General features: G+C 45.1%; 1 protein-coding gene across 1 annotated transcript; it reads right to left on the minus strand.

Annotated features, from left to right (window-relative positions):
• Positions 1-11,336: 11,336 nt before the first annotated feature.
• Positions 11,337-18,304, minus strand: KLF10 (KLF transcription factor 10). Its single transcript, XM_008001264.3, has 4 exons — positions 18,145-18,304; positions 14,717-14,950; positions 13,701-14,613; positions 11,337-12,936 (listed from the first exon to the last, which is right to left on the minus strand). The coding sequence occupies exons 1-4, from the start codon at positions 18,178-18,180 to the stop codon at positions 12,677-12,679; spliced, it is 1,443 nt and encodes a 480-aa protein (XP_007999455.1). The 5' UTR covers positions 18,181-18,304; the 3' UTR covers positions 11,337-12,676.
• Between the last annotated feature and the right edge of the window lie 261 nt (positions 18,305-18,565).

The raw sequence follows: 18,565 nt of genomic DNA on the forward strand, positions 1-18,565 counted from the left end.
AAAACAAACAAACAAACAAAACTGGGGGAAAGAGAATACATTTTACTCCTTTAGCATGTATAATATCCTCACCATTGAAACTAGGAACCAGGCAGCAATTGGCAGTCCTATGTTCTTTCTTCTCTAGTCTGCAAAGCTGCTAAGGACAAAACTCTGGGGGCTGCTTGCTTCCCTGCTCCCTGCAGCACCTCCCAGAGGGTTTCACCCTCCCGTTGTCCTTCCTACACATAAGATGTTTCAGGTGAGAGGAGTAGATTATCACCATGAAATATTTGTGAATCCCAAAGTTAAGGCCTTAATTCCAGAAGGCCTCATGAGTTATCTAGATGGTGTCATTGGAACCATTAAAACAGTGGTTCATAACTTTTACTTTGTCTCCTCCAGCTCAACCATGACTCTAGTGGTGTGTGAAGGGGGAGGCAGATATAGCTTGCTCCTGTGTCTGGATAGACCAGGTAGACACTACCAGCCACCTTGCATCAGTGCTTCTTTGTTCAAGGTCCAGTGAGCTTGGATTTGGCCCCTCTTAATTATGCAAATATAAGGTACTTACTGTCAAGGAGGAAGAGTTTAGAGGTTTTTCTGTCCTTTAAAGTCACCCCTTTTAATACATTTTGAAATGCAGAAGTGCCATATCAAATGGTGGCTGCAGCTGCCAGCCACCTGTGGCTACAGAGCACTTGGAATGAGGCTAGTCCCTACGGAGACTAGACTAGATTGCAAAGATTACCACGAACATTAAATTAAATGTTTTTTTAAATAAAAATTTTAAATTTAAATATAAACTTTTTTTTTTTTTTTTTTACTTTTTTCATGTGGCTACTAGAAAATTTCAAATTACATATGGCTCACATTTTTCTAAATCTATATAATCCACTGCTCCCTCCCTGGAAGGAGGGAATAAGTTCACTCGGAGGCAGTCTCATGAGACAAAAGGGATTGTGTCAGTCAGGATACATTATATAAGATATAAGCCAAAGTTCTGCTGTGGTAACAAATAATCCCTCCAATCACAATCACAATTAAACCAGCAAGGTTTAATTCTCACCCATGATTCCTTGTCATAGTTGCTGCAGAACTAAGGCTGACTAGCCCCAATAATGCTGGTCACCATAGTAGAGAGAAAGTCATTATTTCCGTTCACAGCCCATTGGCCAGACCTCCCAGACACAAGGGGGAAGCGCAATGCTACCATGTGTCTGAAAAACAGAGTCTGAAATATATATATATATATATATATATATATATACATACATATATATATATATTTATATTTGTTTTGTTTGTTTGTTTGAGACAGTTTCACTGTCGTCACCCAGGCTGGAATGCAATGGCACGATCTCAGCTCACTGCAACCTCCACCTCCCAGGTTCAAGCAATTTCCCTGCCTCAGCCTCCCAAGCAACTGAGATTACAGGCATGCACCACCATGCCTGGCTAAAGAGTCTGAAATATTTGATGAATTCAGTCTTATGACCTCTATAGAGATGGGGACTTAGGCCCCCTTTCTGTATGAAAATTGTTGTTATTAGAACTACACTGGCAAAGAATAGAATGGATGTGATGAATGGTATCAGAAGGCATCATGGCCGGGCCATAACTCCAACCAGCAAAGCTGACTAAAACCTTGACTGAATGTTCCTGGTTGAACTAAATTTAAATTTGAGAAGAAGATATATAATCTCTTAAAAAAATCAAAGTGAACAAATCTAAATATGGATTTAAAAAAAGACCATCATGATTAATGATATTTAATGATATTGTTGGGAATAGAGAGAGGATTCTGAATCTGATTATGTCCAAAGAAGGACAAGCTTACTTTGGGGATAATGAGAGAAAAAAAAGAATTGTCACAAATAATGCTTTTAAACATGTAATGAAGGAAAACTTTGTTGAGGATAAAGAATATTCCATGACCAAGAAATACCTCAGTGCATAGTTGAAAAATGAGTCTGCCTATTGGCTGGGAGTTGCACTTTGCACTGGGCATAACGTCCCTTTGTGACATGGGCTAAGGGTGTGGGAGCAGCTCTCTAGATTTACCAGACGCTAGAAATAGGAACTTCAGACCAGTTTAAAAAACACTGTTGTTGGTGGGCAGGTGTGGTGGTGCATGCTTTTAATCCCAGCACTTTGGGAGGCTGAGGTAGGCAGACTGTTTGAGCTCAGGAATTCAAGACCAGCCTGGGCAACATGGTGAAAACCCATCTCTACCAAAAATTAAAAAATTAGCCTGGCTTGGTGGCATGCATCTAGGGTCCCAGCTACTCAGAGGTTGAGGTGGGAGGATCACCTGAACTTGTGGAGGCTGAGGCTGCAATGAGCCCTGATGGCACCACTGCACTCCGGCCTGGGTGATAGATTGAGATCCTACCTCAAAAAACAAGAAAAGAAAAGGAAAAGGCAGGCAGGAAGGAAGGAGAAATGGAGGGAGGGAGGAACGAAGGAAAGAAAGGGAGAAAGGAAGGAGGGAAGGAAAGGGAGGAAGGAGGGAAGGAGGGAGGGAGAAAGGAAGGAAGGAAGGAGGGAGGGGGAAGGGAGGCAGGGAAGGAAGGGAGGGAGGGAGGAAGGAAAGAAGGAAGGAAGAGAAGGAAGGAAGGAAGAGAAGGAAGGAAGGAGACGGAAGGAAGGAATGAGAGAAAGGGGGAGGGAAGGAAGGGAGTGAGGAAGGAAAGAAGGAAGGAAGGAGGGAAGGGAAGAGGGAAGGAAGGAGGGATGGAGGGAAGGAAGGGAGGAAAGAAGGAAAGGGGGAGGGAAGGAAGGGAGGGAAGAAGGAAGGAAGGAAGGAAGAAGGAAGGAAGGAAGGAAGGAAGAAGGAAGGAAGGAAGGAAGGAAAAGAAGGAAAGAGGAAGGGAAGGGAGGGAGGAAGGAAGGGAAGAGAGGAAGGGAGGAAGGGAAAGAAGGAAGGAAGGAGGAAGGAAGGAAGGAAGGGAAAGGAAGGAGGGAAGGAAGGAAAGGAAGGAAAAAAATACTGCTATTGGTGTATTATGATGGTATAATATAGACTGACATGTTGACCAATGCTATGATCCTTCCCAAAATTCATGTGTTAAAGTCCTAACTCCAGTACCTCAGAATGCGACTGTATTTAGAAATAGGTTTCAAAAGAGTTAATTAAGGGTAAATGAGTTCACTGGAACAGGCTCTAATTCAATATGACTGGTATTGTTAAAAGAAGAGATTACGGCACAGACACAGGAGGATAATCATGTGAAGACACAGGGAGAAGACAGCCACCCACAAGCCAAGGAGAGAAGCCTCAGGAGAAACCAATCCTGCTGACACCTTGATCTTGGCCTTCTAGCTTCTGGAACTGTGAGGAAATAAATTTCTGTTGCTTAACCTACCCAGTCAGTGGTTCTTTGTTATGGCAGCCCTAGCAAACTAATACAACCCTAGCAAACTAATACAAATGGATACAACTAATACAAACTAATACAACCACTATAGCAGACACTCTTCTATTTTTAAAAAAGGTAGTCAAAGCTTAGAAGTTTCAATACTATTGTCCCAATTAGCAGAAATCTCTAGAATCTATATGTTCATTGTTCCTCTGTCTTGCCACTTCCCAAATATATTGTCCAATTAAAGAGCTAAAATCAGCATGGAAATTGGACTAAACTGAACGTTGTCTTTATTTCAGGACTTTGGGGTCTTACTGCCTACCCTGTAGAAATATTTTACTGCTTGCAATATCCATTGCTAAATCTGTGTTAGCAAATTATCCCAAAATGTAGTGGCTTAAGATAATTATATAATTTATTATCTATCACAGTTTCTGTAGGTCAAGAATCAGGGATGACTTAGCTACATTGTTCTGGCTCAGAGTTGTCAGAGGTTACAGTCAAAATATCAGCTAGGGTTGCCGTCATCTGAAGGCTTGTTTGAGACTGGAAGATCTACTTCCAAGTAGCTCTCTCGCTTGGTTGGCATCATGGTGCTAACCGTTGGCAAAAGGTGTAGTTCTCAGCATGTAGACCTCCGCATAGACCTGCTTGTGCGTCCTCACAACATGGCAACGGGCTTCCCTCAGAGTGAGTGATCCAAGAGGATCATGCTGGAAACAATAATATCTTTTATGAGGAGTCTTGGAAATTACATACCGTCATTTCTACACCATCCTACTGGTTGTATAGATCAACTCTAGTCAAAATGAGCGGACACTACATGAGGACGTGAATATCCAAGAGCAAAAATTACTGGGTGCCATCTTGGAAATGAGCTGCTTCATTGCTTCATCCCAATTTTGTGAACATTAGGAATTTGACCTTCCTCCCTAACAGGGAGCACAACATGACAATTTCTATACTGACATCGGATTGCTGCCCCACCTATAGGGGCCTTTTTCTGTCTTAATAATTGATCTGAGTTGTGACAGTACAATACCCACCACTGACATTTGGGCAGCCCTCTTAGTGTTTGACCCCCTTCCCTCCACTGCCAACACCCCCCCAGCACACACACACACACACACACACACACACACAGAGTTTTCAAGCCTAATTGTATCTTGAGAAACAGGTTAGATGAGCATTATAACCTCATTGTATAGATACTGAAACAAAGCTGTGAAATAGTTAAATTGCTTACTTAGCTTACATTTGTAGCCAGCATAGAAGTGATACCAGCATGATGGTCCCATGACCCCAGGAGAAGATTCCTTTCACAAGGCCACACTGTTTTACTTTGTCTAGTGGTAATAAACACTCAGTGCTAGTATTTATCTTTTTGATGAGATTGTGCAAACTAAAAGGGTGCCTTTTTGAAACTGATATTCAAGCTTCACACAACTTAATCAGAGAAATAGGAAACTGCTTCTACCACAGCCTGGGTCATCCTTTCTTCATTTCACGTTATTTCTTAACTTTTCTTCTCAGAATTTTATATAGATTTTTCTAAACCCAGACTGTGCCTCCAATTTAGAATTAAAATTTAGAATTAAAAAGTAAATAGCTTCCAAGAAAATAAAAGAAAGATAAAGTGTCACCTTTTTATATTTTGGGGGCATTTTCTCCCTTTCAGCATCTGGCTGCCAAGCTGGTCAATCAAGGTCATGCAGGGATTGTTGGCATCCATGGTAGAGAGCCATGAATTTCTAATCTCTGTCAAGATCAGGATGCCAACTGGCAGGGGAAGCTTAAAACAACAGAAGGCTCCATTTAGTTTTATTCCTTCCGTTAGAACAAGCCAAAGATGAGAGAGTTGTGCTTCCTTGGAATTCTGTGTCTGTCAATTTGAGGCCGCATTATGTGGGCAGACCTGGCACAGGTATGGCCTGATGATTTCCTTGGGGCAGGGATGTTTTTGTCACTCATGCTGATCCTCATTCCCTTGGGATTGTGAATTCCTAGAGCTCTGGGCATAACTTTATATCATTTTTAGCCCATGCTTGATGGACATCTGAGATTGGGCACTTCATCATGAATGAACTAAATTCAGACTTGGAGAATTCCCTCAAGCTGCGATCATTATAAAGAGAACAAAGGGATTTCGGTAAATTGACGAACTCAGTTCATACATTGGAGGCTTCTATGGTAACTCTACCCAAATGTGTGCTTTCTAATTAAATGATGAGTCCTCATGCTCTAGCTTTCCTCAGCAAATGGCCATGGTTTCATGCTTTGTGCTTTCCTTCCCATTAGGTTGGCCTCGCTGCAATGAGATTTACTGTAAATAGGGCACCCAAATAATTACCATACGTAGGTAGAAATGTGGGCACCCTGGGTATCAAAATTCTCTAATTATCCAGTTCTAGGTGGCTTCCCTTTTTTAGAATTGGCAGCCACCCTCAGTGGGCATTCTAAAGCATCTGCTGCCATGCGTTTGTTCCCAGACACCGGTGCTGTAATGGTGCCAGCAAACATCGAATGCATTATACTTCCCAGGGGCTTTTGTGTACAAAACTTTATTTGAACTCATCAGTAGCTTGATGAGCTGAATAGGGCAGGTGCATTTAGTCTCATTTTTAAAGGCAGACCCAGACCCAGAATGATAAAGCAAGCTTCTTAAGGAATAAACTAGTTATCAGTGTAACCAGGACTGGAACCCAGGTGTGGTGTTTTGTTTGTTTTTGTTCGAGACAGGGTCTCACATGCTGTCGCCCAGGCTGGAGTGCAATGGCGCAGTCACAGCTCGGCAGCCTCCCAGGCTCAAGTGATCCCGTACCTCAGCCTCTAAGTAGCTAGGACTACAGGTGTGCACCACCATGCCTGGCTAATTTTTTATTTTTTATTTTTATTTTTATGTATGTATTTATTTATTTTTACTTAATCCCCAATGTGATGGTAACACCTGGCTAACTTTTCCTTTTTTTTTTTTTTTTCGTCCAGAGGGGATGTCCCTATGTTGCCCAGGCTGGTCTCAAGCTCCTTGGGCTCAAGCAATCCTCCTGCCTTGGTCTCCCAAAGTGTTGGGATTACAAGTGTGAGCCACCACACCTGGCCCATGGTGGGTAATTGTATGTGACAACTCGATTGGGCCACAGGATGCTCATATATGTGGTCAAACATTGTGGGGGTGTGTGTGAGGGTGTTTCTGGAGGACATGAACATGTGGATTGGTAGACTGGATACAGTAGATTGCCCTCCCCAATGGAGATGGGCCTCATCCTACCAGTTGAAGGCCTGAATGGAGCAAAAGGCTAAGTAAGAGGAACCCTTGCTGCCTGACTGCCTTCGAGCTGGGACTTTGTCTTTTTTTTCCAGCCTTTGTACTCAGATTGAAACACAGTGTCTTCCTGGTTCTTGAACCTGCTGGCATTTGGACTGGAACTACACTATCGGTTCTCCTGGGTCTCTAGCTGGCTGACTGCTGATCTCGGGACGTCTCAGTCCCCATAATCACATGATCCGATTCCTTAACCAGGTCTTTTAATTTGATCGGTACTCTTTCCCTGATACTGACACCTCCAGCAGGGCACAGTTACCTGTGTAAAAAATTAGAGGCAGTGCTCTTTGAAAACCAGCTTTATCATTTCTCATGCTTTGCTTAAGCTGGTCAACAAAATGCCAGGACTGGATTAAGGCATCAGAATAAAATTCCCTTAAGGTGTGGCCCAGAAGATCTTGTCTAGTTCCAGGGCTTTGCTGATGTCCAGTGCGCTTGACGGAAGTCTCCATTTGTGTCTCCGCCTTATTCTGAAAGTCTTCTAAACAGAAGGGGTAGGGTAAGAGCCAAGGCAACACTTCTCGGCCCTTCCAGGCTGAAGCATTAGACTCACACGAAGGGCCTTAGTGAGCCTAGTGTATGTCTGTCTTGATCAGATTTCTTCCCTGCCCCCTTAAAAATGCAATGAAGAGAATTCAAATGCCGTGAGACTCTTTGGAAGATGGAATAAATGGTCCTTCTAGCATGATCAAAGAATGATGGGAACAAGAAAAAGGCAATCTTCAGCTTCTCGCCTCCTTTTTCTGTATCCTGCACGTCGTGTAACAACTTCCTAGTTGTTCTCCCTCCGGAAAATTGCACAGGCCTCTTCGTGGCTGAACTTTCAGTTTGGTAAAATCGTTAAGCCTCTGCTACGTGTTAGGGACTGTGCTAGATGCTGGTGATGTAGCAGTGAGCTAGACCCACAGGATGCTTGTCCTCATGAAGTTTTACAGTCAAGGAAAAAAAGACATGAAGTAAAGGGTAATAATGATTATTATGATAGTGAAAATGTCAAAGTAAAAGGGCAGGGAAGGCCGGGCGCGTGGCTCACGCCTGTAATCCCAACACTTTGGGAGGCCAAGGCTGGTGGATCGCCTAAGGTCAGGAGTTCAAGACTAGCCTGGCCAACATGATGAAACCCCCTCTCTACTAAAAATACAAAAATAAGCTGGTTGTGGTGGTGGGCACCTGTAATCCCAGATACTTGGGAGTCTGAAGCAGGAGAATCACTTGAACCTGGGAGGCAGAGGTTGCAGTGAGCCGAGATCACATCATTGCACTCTAGGCTAGGCAACAGTGAGACTACACCTCGGTGGGTGGGGGAGAAAAGGGGTCGGGGGGCAGGGAAAACATTCCCAGAAGACATAGCACATAGGAAGGCTCGGAGCTTAGACACAACGTACAGTATAAGATGGAAAGTGGTGTGGTGGAAGGTTGGTAGAAGCCAAAAGGTGCAGGGTCTTCTAGACCTGTTTAGTCCACTGCAGCAGCCGCCAGCCACCTGTGGCTACAGAGCACTTGGAATGAGGCTAGTCCCTACTGAGACTAGACTAGATTGCAAAGATAACTACTAACATTAAATTAAATGTTTTTTAAATAAAAATTTTAAATTTAAATATAAACTTTTTTTTTTTTTTTTTTTACTTTTTTGATGTGGCTACTAGAAAATTTCAAATTACATATGGCTCACATTATATTTCTATTAGACAGCACTGTTCTAGACCATGTTATAAAACCTAAACTTGACTCTGAGGGCACTGGGAGATTTCTGAAGTGTTTTAAACAGAAAAAGTGACATGATCAGGTTTGCATTTTCAAAAGACTCTGTTGTGAGGAGACTGGATAGTAAGAAGACAGGACAGAGGCGGGGAGGCCAGTTAGGGGTGGCTGCACTGGCTTGAGTGAGAGATGCTGGATTAGACAGGGTGGCAGCAATGCAGGTAGAAAACACTTTTAAAAAGTAGTTACTAATACCAAACAAGTCTCGTTCCAGTGAGAAATGATAGGTTGAACCATATAAAATTTTCATCTTCAGTTATTAAAAATGGTTGAATACTGAAAGAGCTAATAAGGGCTGAAGATGGAACAACTGAGTCACAGAATAATTAAGTATAGCGTTAGAACTCAAAGAATGAGATATTCAAGTCCATGCTGACATTTAAAAAAACTGAATAAATGGAGGAGAAGAAACAACTCTTACAGAATTCCAACTTAATAAATAATGAGGGAATTAGCATATCACAGTAATAATTGCCCCAGGCAAGATTTCCTTAAGGATACTAAAATAAATGGGGAAAAGTGTAAGCAGAAACAGGTTATTTGCATAATCTTAAAGTATGTCTCTCTGCATATTTAATAATTATAAAGAGAAACATGGTAAATTTACAGTGGAAAATTCCAGCAGATATTACCCTAGCCAAAGTGAGTGAGGTTAGCATCACTAGTAATGCACATGGACACCATGTGTTCGTAGGTAAGATGTGTTGAGAAGCGCATTATCACTCTGGGGCATCTTTCCCACATACCCCATAGCCTCAATCTAATCATGAATAAACATCAGACAAACTCACATTAAGGGACATTCTGCAAAGTAACTGACAAGTAATATTCAAATGACAGGACTCAGAAACTACTACAGATTGGAGGAGGCTACAGAGACATGACAGCTAAATGCAGTTTGAGATCCTGGATTAGGTCCTGTAATAGAAAAAAGCAGAAAAGCTAGTAAAAAATTAAGCTAGTAAAAAGGTGTTTCTGCTTCAACTTTTCTCCATTTTAGTATCCTCATGAAAACTTAATAGTATTGTACTAAGTTTAACTTATTAGTTTTGGGCGCCTGTAGTCCCAGCTACTCCAGAAGGCTGAGGCAGGATAATCACTTGAACCCAGGAGGTGGTGGAGGTTACAGAGAGCTGAGATCATGCCACTGCACTCCAGCCTGGGCAACAGAGTAAGACTCCATCTAAAAAAAAAAAAAAAAAATAGATCCTGCTTCAACATTCAACTCAAAAAACAATAACTCTATTTACAAGATTCTTTTTTTTTTTTTTTTTTTGAGACGGAGTCTGGCTCTGTCGCCCAGGCTGGAGTGCAGTGGCCAGATCTCAGCTCACTGCAAGCTCCGCCTCCTGGGTTTACGCCATTCTCCTGCCTCAGCCTCCCGAATAGCTGGGACTACAAACGCCCGCCACCTCGCCCGGCTAGGTTTTTGTATTTTTTAGTAGAGACGGGGTTTCACCGTGTTAGCCAGGATGGTCTCGATCTCCTGACCTCGTGATCCGCCCGCCTCTGCCTCCCAAAGTGCTGGGATTACAGGCCTGAGCCACCGCGCCCGGCCCTTTATTTACAAGATTCTTAAGGAAAGATCTCAGATACCAACTAGGACTGCAAAGAACACAGCCAACGGGTGGCACAGTTTCACTGGCCACATCATTACAAAGGACTGGGCATTAGGGGAGGCAGAGAATATTTCAGCCATCTTCCTCCATTCCCCCTTCTGGAGACCTGCCACCATGAAAAGCTCTAAAGGAAGAGGATCTTCCAGGCGCCCAACACCAAAGCTACACAAGAGGCCAGAATGGCAAAGCCTCTCTCCAGCAGCTGTGTCATACTCATGTGGTATTAAGTTTCCAAGAAAAGTAGCAACAGGTGTACAGATGTCCCAAGACACTTGTCCTACAACTGGTGCCAAGTCAGTACACGGCCCCTTACCATGGTGTTTGTTCAACAGTAAGGCAGACTCTAGGTCACTGGTTAAGTTGGGCATTGTGGAAGATGTTCTCCTGACCACAGGGGGATTTCAGTGCAAGCTAAAATAGTAATCTACAAAATTATACTCTATGCACCAAGTAGCATTTACAGCCCTTAGTTCTTTCTACTGATGAGTGACTAACAAGTGTTTCTCTTCAGAAGTGGATTACTTTTCATGCAGCTTAAGTACCAATATGTTTATTGCATTTAAGGTATCACTTAATTGTCTGAGTTGACTTCTAGAGATGAGCAATGTACTCGCTGTTTAATAAATCAGCCTTCTTTTCATTTGCCAAAGCAGTTTCATTGCTTGTAATTATTCACTGTGGTGTTCCCTTCAACTTGAATACTACTTAACAAGATTTTATTGAGAGTCGGGGCTGTATTTCAACCCCAAATCACCAAAATATTCAAAAATGCTTAAAAAGTAGCACTTTGGGAGGCTAAGATGGGCAGATCACTTGAGGTCAGGAGTTCGAGACCAGCCTGGTCAACATGGCGAAACCCCATCTCTACTAACATAAAAATTAGCCAGGCGTGGTGGCGCACGCCTGTAATCCCAGCTACTCTGGAGGCTGAGGCAGGAGAATCACTTGAATCTGGGAGGCAGAGGTTGCAGTGAGCTGAGATCATGCCATTTGCACTCCAGCCTGGGTGACAGAGTGAAACTGTGTCTTGAAAAATAAAAAACAATGTTTAAAAATTAAATGTGGTTTCTTAGAACTGGCTGGTTCACATATTACCTCACCAGATAGATAGATACTTGGCCTCACTTTGTATACTCTCTAAATCAATTCATGTTAAAGACATACTCCTACAGTTCCAAATTTGAATGAGACCCTTAGAGAAATTCAGACACTAAGTCCTTGGATAATAGAAGTGATCAATGTCAAGGTGAGAGTTGAGAATGATTTTTAAGAAATGCAATGACCATTCTATATACCAAAGGAAATTCTTTATTGTAAACAAGATATAAAGTACAACAAAAGAAATATTGTGCAAATTGTAAGTCACAAGGATTTTTTTTAATTAAAACTTTTGTTTTCCAAGGGTCCAAGTTTTGATGTCAGAAATCTACACCCAATATACAAAAACGTTAAATGGGAAGATATAGTGTCATTTTTCACTATATATTTTAAGCAATTTACTTTTGTTTTGCCACTGTGTATATCATCCACTATATAACAGAATAAAAGAGAAATACTGTTAACAAAAGTGAATGTTCTAATAATAATTTTTCTACCCAACTACCTCCACATCCCCAAAAAACTCCTATAAATTAACAGGACAACATTTGTCCAACTGTGAATAATGGTCACTAATTTTCTAATTCCATAAAGCACACATTATATCCTCATAACATAAAGGTACTTTACTGATGACATAAGCCATCTTTTTCAAGAAGTTATCTAAGATTCTTAATATCCCTTCTTTACAATATATATTTTCATCTTCAGATTTTTTTTCTAAACAAAGTGCAGTGTATCTTAGAGTCTACAGAAAACACATTGGTATACAATTTTCAAATCTACACAAGAAACTGCAGGCAAACTAAAGTTCAAAGCATAATGAAATGCCTAGATACAGTCATTTGTTAAACTTTCAAAACAAAAATACAAAAACAAATTGTAGCTGTGCTTCAAAGCAATTAAATTAAGGAGGATTCCAATTCTTTGGGCCCTCTTAGCAATATACAGCCGTTCAATTCCAAATATTCACAATAGTGTAAAAATGACAGTTCTAGATATATTTAATCACTACATCCACGATGTTGACTGGAAAGACTAGGAATAAAGAAGATAACTCTAGAAAAAGATGACAGTATTTGTAATAATACAAACTGATTTTACATCTCCATCTCTGTACCGTAATGTTTATTTCCAGCCTCCATATTCTTGAAACCAGTGCTTTAGAAGAATCACATTGAAAAGTTGGTCTCAAGTATAAACAGCAAAAGTAAAGTAACAAATATGCACACAGATTCAAAATCTGTGCTACCTGTGTTGACCTCATCTGAAACCTTCAAAAAAATATTCAAAGGAATAAAAGCTTTCTCATCTCTCTTATGTGATAAGAAATGAAACCTGCCATTCTGTGACCTGCCTGTGGCCAAAGCCCTTTTTGTCACCTAACCCAGGAGGGGCCTTCGCGCCAGGCTATGGGGCTTCTGCTTTAAGCCCATGTTGTGGGGCCACAGACTTGCAGTGGAAGCATTTTTACATCACCACTGGCTCCCGCGGAGACCAAAGTTAGTTCTGACTCTTCACTTTCCAGTCTGTCACTGTGTGGGAGCAGGGGTTGGAGGTAGAGCAATGTCGTTTAACTTGCTCACTTCCATCTGCCAGTTTGGTAGTTTCTTGGCTGACAGATGGCGCCGTGCATGCTTGGTCAAATGGTCACTCCTCATGAACCGCCGGTCACACATGGGGCACGCAAATTTCTTCTCACCCGTGTGGGTTCGCCTGTGTCTGGACAGTTCATCAGAACGGGCAAACCTCCTCTCACAACCTTTCCAGCTACAGCTGAAAGGTTTTTCTCCTAAAACAAAGAAATACAAATCATTGTTATGCATAAGATTGCGGTAAATTATATGTTCAATTCTATCTAAAAGTATATGAGAAGATATATTTTAAATAATAAAAGCTAATAAATCAAACCATCAAATGAATACGAGATAGGTATTGCTCCAATTTCAACTTGTCACTCGATCACATTTACAAAACTCTTCTCCTCATGAAATAAGGCAGCCGGGTGGGGTGGTATGCATCTGTAGTCCCAACTACTCAGAAGGCTGGGGCAGGAGGATAGCTTGAGCCCAGAAGTTTGAGACCAGTTTAGGCAACAGAGCAAGACCTCATCCCTTTAAAAAGCCAAAAATGAAAAGACTTCCTGACTTCAACTATGATTCAAAAGCTTTAAAGATACCTTATTAAAGTAACTACTCAGACATCTACAGAATCATCATTTGAGAGACTGAAACAAAAGCACATCAATCAAGTCTTTATTTACACACTTATTTATTTTTAAATTATTTGTAGAGATGAGGTCTCACTATGTTGCACAGGCTGCTCTTGAACTCCTGCGCTCAAACAATCCTCCCACATTGGTCTCCTAAAGTGCAGGGATTATGGCACTTGTGAGCGGCCTCCAATAAAGCCTTTTGGAGGACCTTGCACTGGTAAATACCATCCTCTAAACTAGCTAAGGCAAGTTCTTCCTTATCATCCTGGGTTTAAATGTGTGATCACAGCCAAAACCTCTTCATTTAAACACTAAAGACATAAGTAAGAAGTGGCTGGTACCTGTGTGCGTCCTCGTGTGGGCCTTCAGATGGGAACTTTTAAAGTATGTCTTGCCACATCCTGGGTGGCTACAGATGTGACTTCTTATCCTTGATGAGTCAATCTGAGGAGTGACTTTTGCTGCTGAAGGGGAAAACCCAGGAGCAGGGGCAATGGGAGAGAGTCTGGTGCCATTCGGGCTCACCACTGGAGGCTTTGAACTTTGCACAACGGGCTGGGGTACCACAAACATGACGGCGCCTTTGGGGACTTGTGTGCCCATGAACACAACAGGGGGGCAAACGGCTGGTGGCTGGCTGGGAGGAGTGCTGGGAACGACTGTTGTCACAACAGGGTTGCTGGCAGGAAGGGGAACCATCTGGCAGATGACTGGCATAGGTGGCACTCCCCCTGCAGATACTGCAGGTGGAGAGACCAACACTGACTTCTGCTGTGGGGACACGGCGGCTGGCTGAGACCTGCAGATGACCGTCTCTGAGGAAGGCACGGAAAAGTCATAAAGTGCAGCACTTGCTTTCTCATCAACATCTGCCACTGTGTTTCTCTCACATTTGGATCTGTTTGGTGACACAGCGGCACATGGTATGTTCTTTCTTGCAGCCTCAACAGTTAGGTGGGTTCTTCTTCTAAAAGAATTGTCCTGATAGTTGAGGATGCTGGCTGCTTTCACTGGGCAGGACTGGTGGTTACACAGTTGGGCATCAGCTGTATGACGAATCACACTTGTTGCCTGAGCTTTGGGGAGTTTGGGGGCAGATACTGGGCTCTTTTCTTCCTCTTTGAAAGGTGCAGCAATGTGAGGTCTGGCAGTATCTGAGAGTGACTTGAAGTGTACAGTAGATGGCGCTGGTGCCATCAGATTTGACACTTGAGAGGGTTCAAAGTCAGAAGGACTGTAAGGTGGAGTCAAACACTAAAGAAAGGGGAAATATGTAAGCATGAGAAATCTACAGTTTATTATGTAAATTTTAAGAAATTCTGTAATGTACATCTATCTTAAAAACAATAATACTTACAAATGCTGGGATTGTATGAAAATCAGGTGTTCCAGGAAGCAGATTCTCTTCCTCTGACAAATCAGATACTGGTGTAACCGGTCTGTTTTCAACGTATTTCTTAAAGTCAGACTTCCAACTGCAGCTCATTGACATAAGTGCTTCTACAGCTTCAAAATCACTTTTCTCTGCAGTTTTGTTCCAGGAATACATACTCTCTTTTGGCCGTTCAGAAATCATTTTCATTCTTTCTTCCTATAAAAACAAGATGAAAGTTTATAAGCATATTTTTTGTCATCCAAATGACACACAGAGATATGAACAAATACTGTTTTTTTTTTTTTTTTAAACAACTCACACAACTTTCCAAGTTAAAATCAGAAATAATTTTCCTCTCACACCTACTATGATACTTAGGAAGTTCAGCTACGCTTGTTAGGTAGGTAACCCAAACCTCACAGTAGTGGCAATAAAACCTTCCTCATTCTTTCTCTAACACTTAGACTTTAACACTGATATCCTTTCATGGGAGAGAGGCACACCTAGTCCCATTAAGGGGACTAAAACGAAAATTATCAATGCATTTGTGATCCAAAAAGAGAAGTATTTGGCTAAGAAGAAAAAAAAGTGTTTTATAAAGACTTTCCAGAGTAGCTACCTGCAACTAGAGTCAGACAAAATAAGGGAGAGTGCTGCGAAAAATTTATCTTTTTAAAATATTACAGGTATGGTATGAGGTCTTTTGAGGTACAAATTCCTGATAGAAAAAAAGAAAGCCAAAACCTTCTAATAAAGACAAAATTTAGTAGAGCTCTGGCCTGTTGCTCTGGGTCTGAACTTTGGAAAGTCACTTTGCACTTTGGGATAAAAATCAAAAGATAAGGGATCCTCAGGGTATCTTTCAAGTTAAAATTGTACTATTTAAGATCTAAAGTTATTTGGTAACTTGATTATGGTGAAGAAAAATCAAGTGAAATATATAGAAAAAAATTCCAACGCTTATTTTAATTAACTTTCAACCTATTCATATTTGTGCTCCCTTTTACTGAATCTATTTGACACAATGGTTTGCCATGCATAACTACAACTTAGCTAATGCAAAATTACTAAAAACTGGATAATCAAAAAATGTAACATTCTACTTGGAATTTGCGAAAACCGACTTTAAAGAGTGAGCATAATCAGAGTAGAATATATTTTAATTCCTTAAAGAACTGCTTGATGACAAAACAACAGCACATGTTTTGCACTTATGTGTAGACCTCCTACCTAATGTTTTATAGTAAACTTCTTTGAACTACACTATAAAAAAAGGTACTACCCACTATTTCTATTTTTCATTAAAAAAAAAAAAACTGTTCAGACTTGTTTGGTCAAAGCAGAGATTGTGTAAAAATACCAAAAAAAAAAAAAAAAAAAAAAAAAAACCCTTCTTTACGTTGCAAGGGATTATCCTCAATACTAGTTTTTCAAAAATGCATGATACTTTCGTGTTGAAATCCTGACAACGAGCCACTGCTCTTGAAATATCGCTAACAATGCAATTGCATAATCGCGCCCGCCTTTATGTAAGCTGCAATGGACAGCGCGCGTGTGTGTAACAGCCCCAAGACGCCAATGCAAAGAAAGGAAAAAAGAAAGGCAGGCGGCAGGGAAGGAGAGCGTGAGCTGGGAAAGACAGGAAGGGAAACAGGGAGGGGAGGAAAGGGAGTGGGGCGCGAGGCAGGAAAGGGAAGCGCGGGCGGAGGCGCTGGCGGGGGAGGCAGACGAGGGGCGGGGGCGGACGGCGGGGGAGATCCTCGCTGGCCGGGACCGGCGGATGGGGCCGCCCTAACCTCAATGAGGCTCGCGGGTGAGTCACTGGGAACATTCCTCGCCGCTCGCACGTCCCCGCGTCCCTGCCCCCGCCATTGGCCGGCCGGCTCGGCGGCCCGGGCCCGGATTGGCTGTGCGGCCCGGGGCGGGGGCGTGGGCGAGGAGGGGGCGAGGCATGTGAACAAAGCGTGATCAGCGGCTGCTCCGGGAGGCGCAGGAAACGTGAACTGGGAATTGCCGCGCCGTCACCTTTCCCCTACTTCCTGAGCCTGCGGGCCCCCGCCCGCGCCCGACCCGGGGGAGGGGCCGCGGGCGCCGCCGCCAACCGCCCGGCCGTGCGCGCCGGGCCCTCGGGGAGGGGCGGGGCTGCGGGCGCCAAGCTCCGGGAGGCGCCCGCCCCTTCCAGCTCCCCGCGAGCCGCCGTTCCCTTAGGAACCGACAGCGGGGCCGGGCCTCGCTCCCGCCCCTGGCGGAGGCCGGGGCTGGGTCACTCGGGGACGAGAAGCTCCCCGGGCGCACCCGCTCCCGACCCACCCCGGCCTCCGCCTCAGATGCGGGAGGAGGAGCCAAGTCCCCGCGGAAACCCGGCCGCCGCCCTCCTCCCGCCAGCAGCCCCCGGGAACCCGGCCGAGCCCTCGGCACTTCCCGCCCACGCGGCCCACGGGACCTCAGACCACCCCGTCTCTCCCTGCAGACGCGGCGCCCCCTCCCCGTGGCTTCCGGCAGCTCCAGGCCCCTCCCGCCGTGCGTCTCCACGGGTTCCCAGACGTGCAGCCCCCACAGGCCCCGGCTCCAGACGAGCGGCCCCCGCGTCTCGCGGCCCAGCTCCCCCCGCCCACCATCCCGCCCCAGCTGCTAGGTCCCGCTTCCCACCCTCCCGCCCCCGAGGCGGCTCCCCGCCTCTTCCAAGGGGTCGTCAGAAGGCGGCCACCTGCCCCTGGGGTAAGAGTCCCCCTCCAGACGTCTGGAGGAGCAACTCGTCCCCCAGGGCGGTCGGCGGGCCCTCGTGTCATCCCCTGCGCCGACGCCAGGCGCCCCTTCCCCCAGCCCCCGGCTATCTGCTGAGCAGCCCCAGTCTTCCAAGCGTGGGTTCAGACCCCCAGGATGGGTAGCCCACTAGCCTCTCCTGTGGTCACCCCGCCTCCCGAGTGCTTGCGAGCAGCCCACTCCTACCCTGGCTCGCGTTCCCGAGCCAGACCGGGCATCTCTCCTTGGTGCCAGGTGCAGGGTAGCCCCCTTGTCCCTCCCACGACTCCCCTTCCATGCCGTACCCCAACCTCGCTGCAGGGCAACAGCCCCCTCCTCACTCCTCCCCCGCTCCACAGTCATCCTCCTCCTCACCAGCCCTCTCGGGTCTCCATGCGGAGTTGCCCCTTCCCCTCCTCAGTACATCTACAGCAAGACCCCTGTCCCCGTTTCAAGATCCGAGCCCCCGGCTTCGACCCCCTCCCCAACACACACGCCCTCACTAATGCCCATAGTCTGCAGGCAGGAAGCCCTTTCCTTCCCCACGACTCCGCTGCAGCCCGGATTCTCAGGCGTGGCTGATGTCAGGGGCTCGGGGTTCGCGCCCCCTTTGACCCCCCCAGACATGACCAGGCGAGGAAGCACAGGGGCATCCCCAAATGACTTACCGCAGTCTGCTGGAGAGAGGCACCGAAGTTGAGCATGGTTGGCTGCTTGGCCGCCGGCGGCAAGCTGACTGGCTGCTAGGCTGCTGGCTGCTTGGCCACAGACGGGCGCCCGGAGACACTCGACGTCGCTCCCGCCGCCGCCGCGCTCAGCGCCGTCTGCCCCCTCCCCATTCAGGTAGCCGCTCAGCCTGCCCCGCGCTGCGGGCGGGGGCGGGGGCGGAGCCTGAGGCCGGCCAATCAGCGGCAAAGGTGTGTGAGGCGCCGGCCAATGGACTCGCGGGGCCACGCGTGATCAGCGACTGCCCGGCAGCGTGAAGCTGGTGTCAGTGGAGCGTGTACACAATCCCCGGCAGCGTGTTCCCTCGGCCCTGCCCGGGGGAACTCCAGAGGCCACCTGATTCAGTGACGCCCCCCGCCCCTT

Source organism: Chlorocebus sabaeus, chromosome 8, assembly GCF_047675955.1.
Source record: "Chlorocebus sabaeus isolate Y175 chromosome 8, mChlSab1.0.hap1, whole genome shotgun sequence".
In the NCBI taxonomy this organism is placed as follows: Eukaryota; Metazoa; Chordata; class Mammalia; order Primates; family Cercopithecidae; genus Chlorocebus; species Chlorocebus sabaeus.

Excerpts from the sequence above, each read along its gene's own strand:
- KLF10 (XM_008001264.3), bottom strand. The coding sequence starts at position 18,180 with ATGCTCAACTTCGGTGCCTCTCTCCAGCAGACTGCG. Across the intron at positions 14,951-18,144 it reads CCTCTCTCCAGCAGACTGCG|GAAGAAAGAATGAAAATGAT; the intron begins GTAAGTCATTTG and ends TTGTTTTTATAG. Across the intron at positions 12,937-13,700 it reads CCACACGAGGACGCACACAG|GAGAAAAACCTTTCAGCTGT; the intron begins GTACCAGCCACT and ends TCTTTGTTTTAG.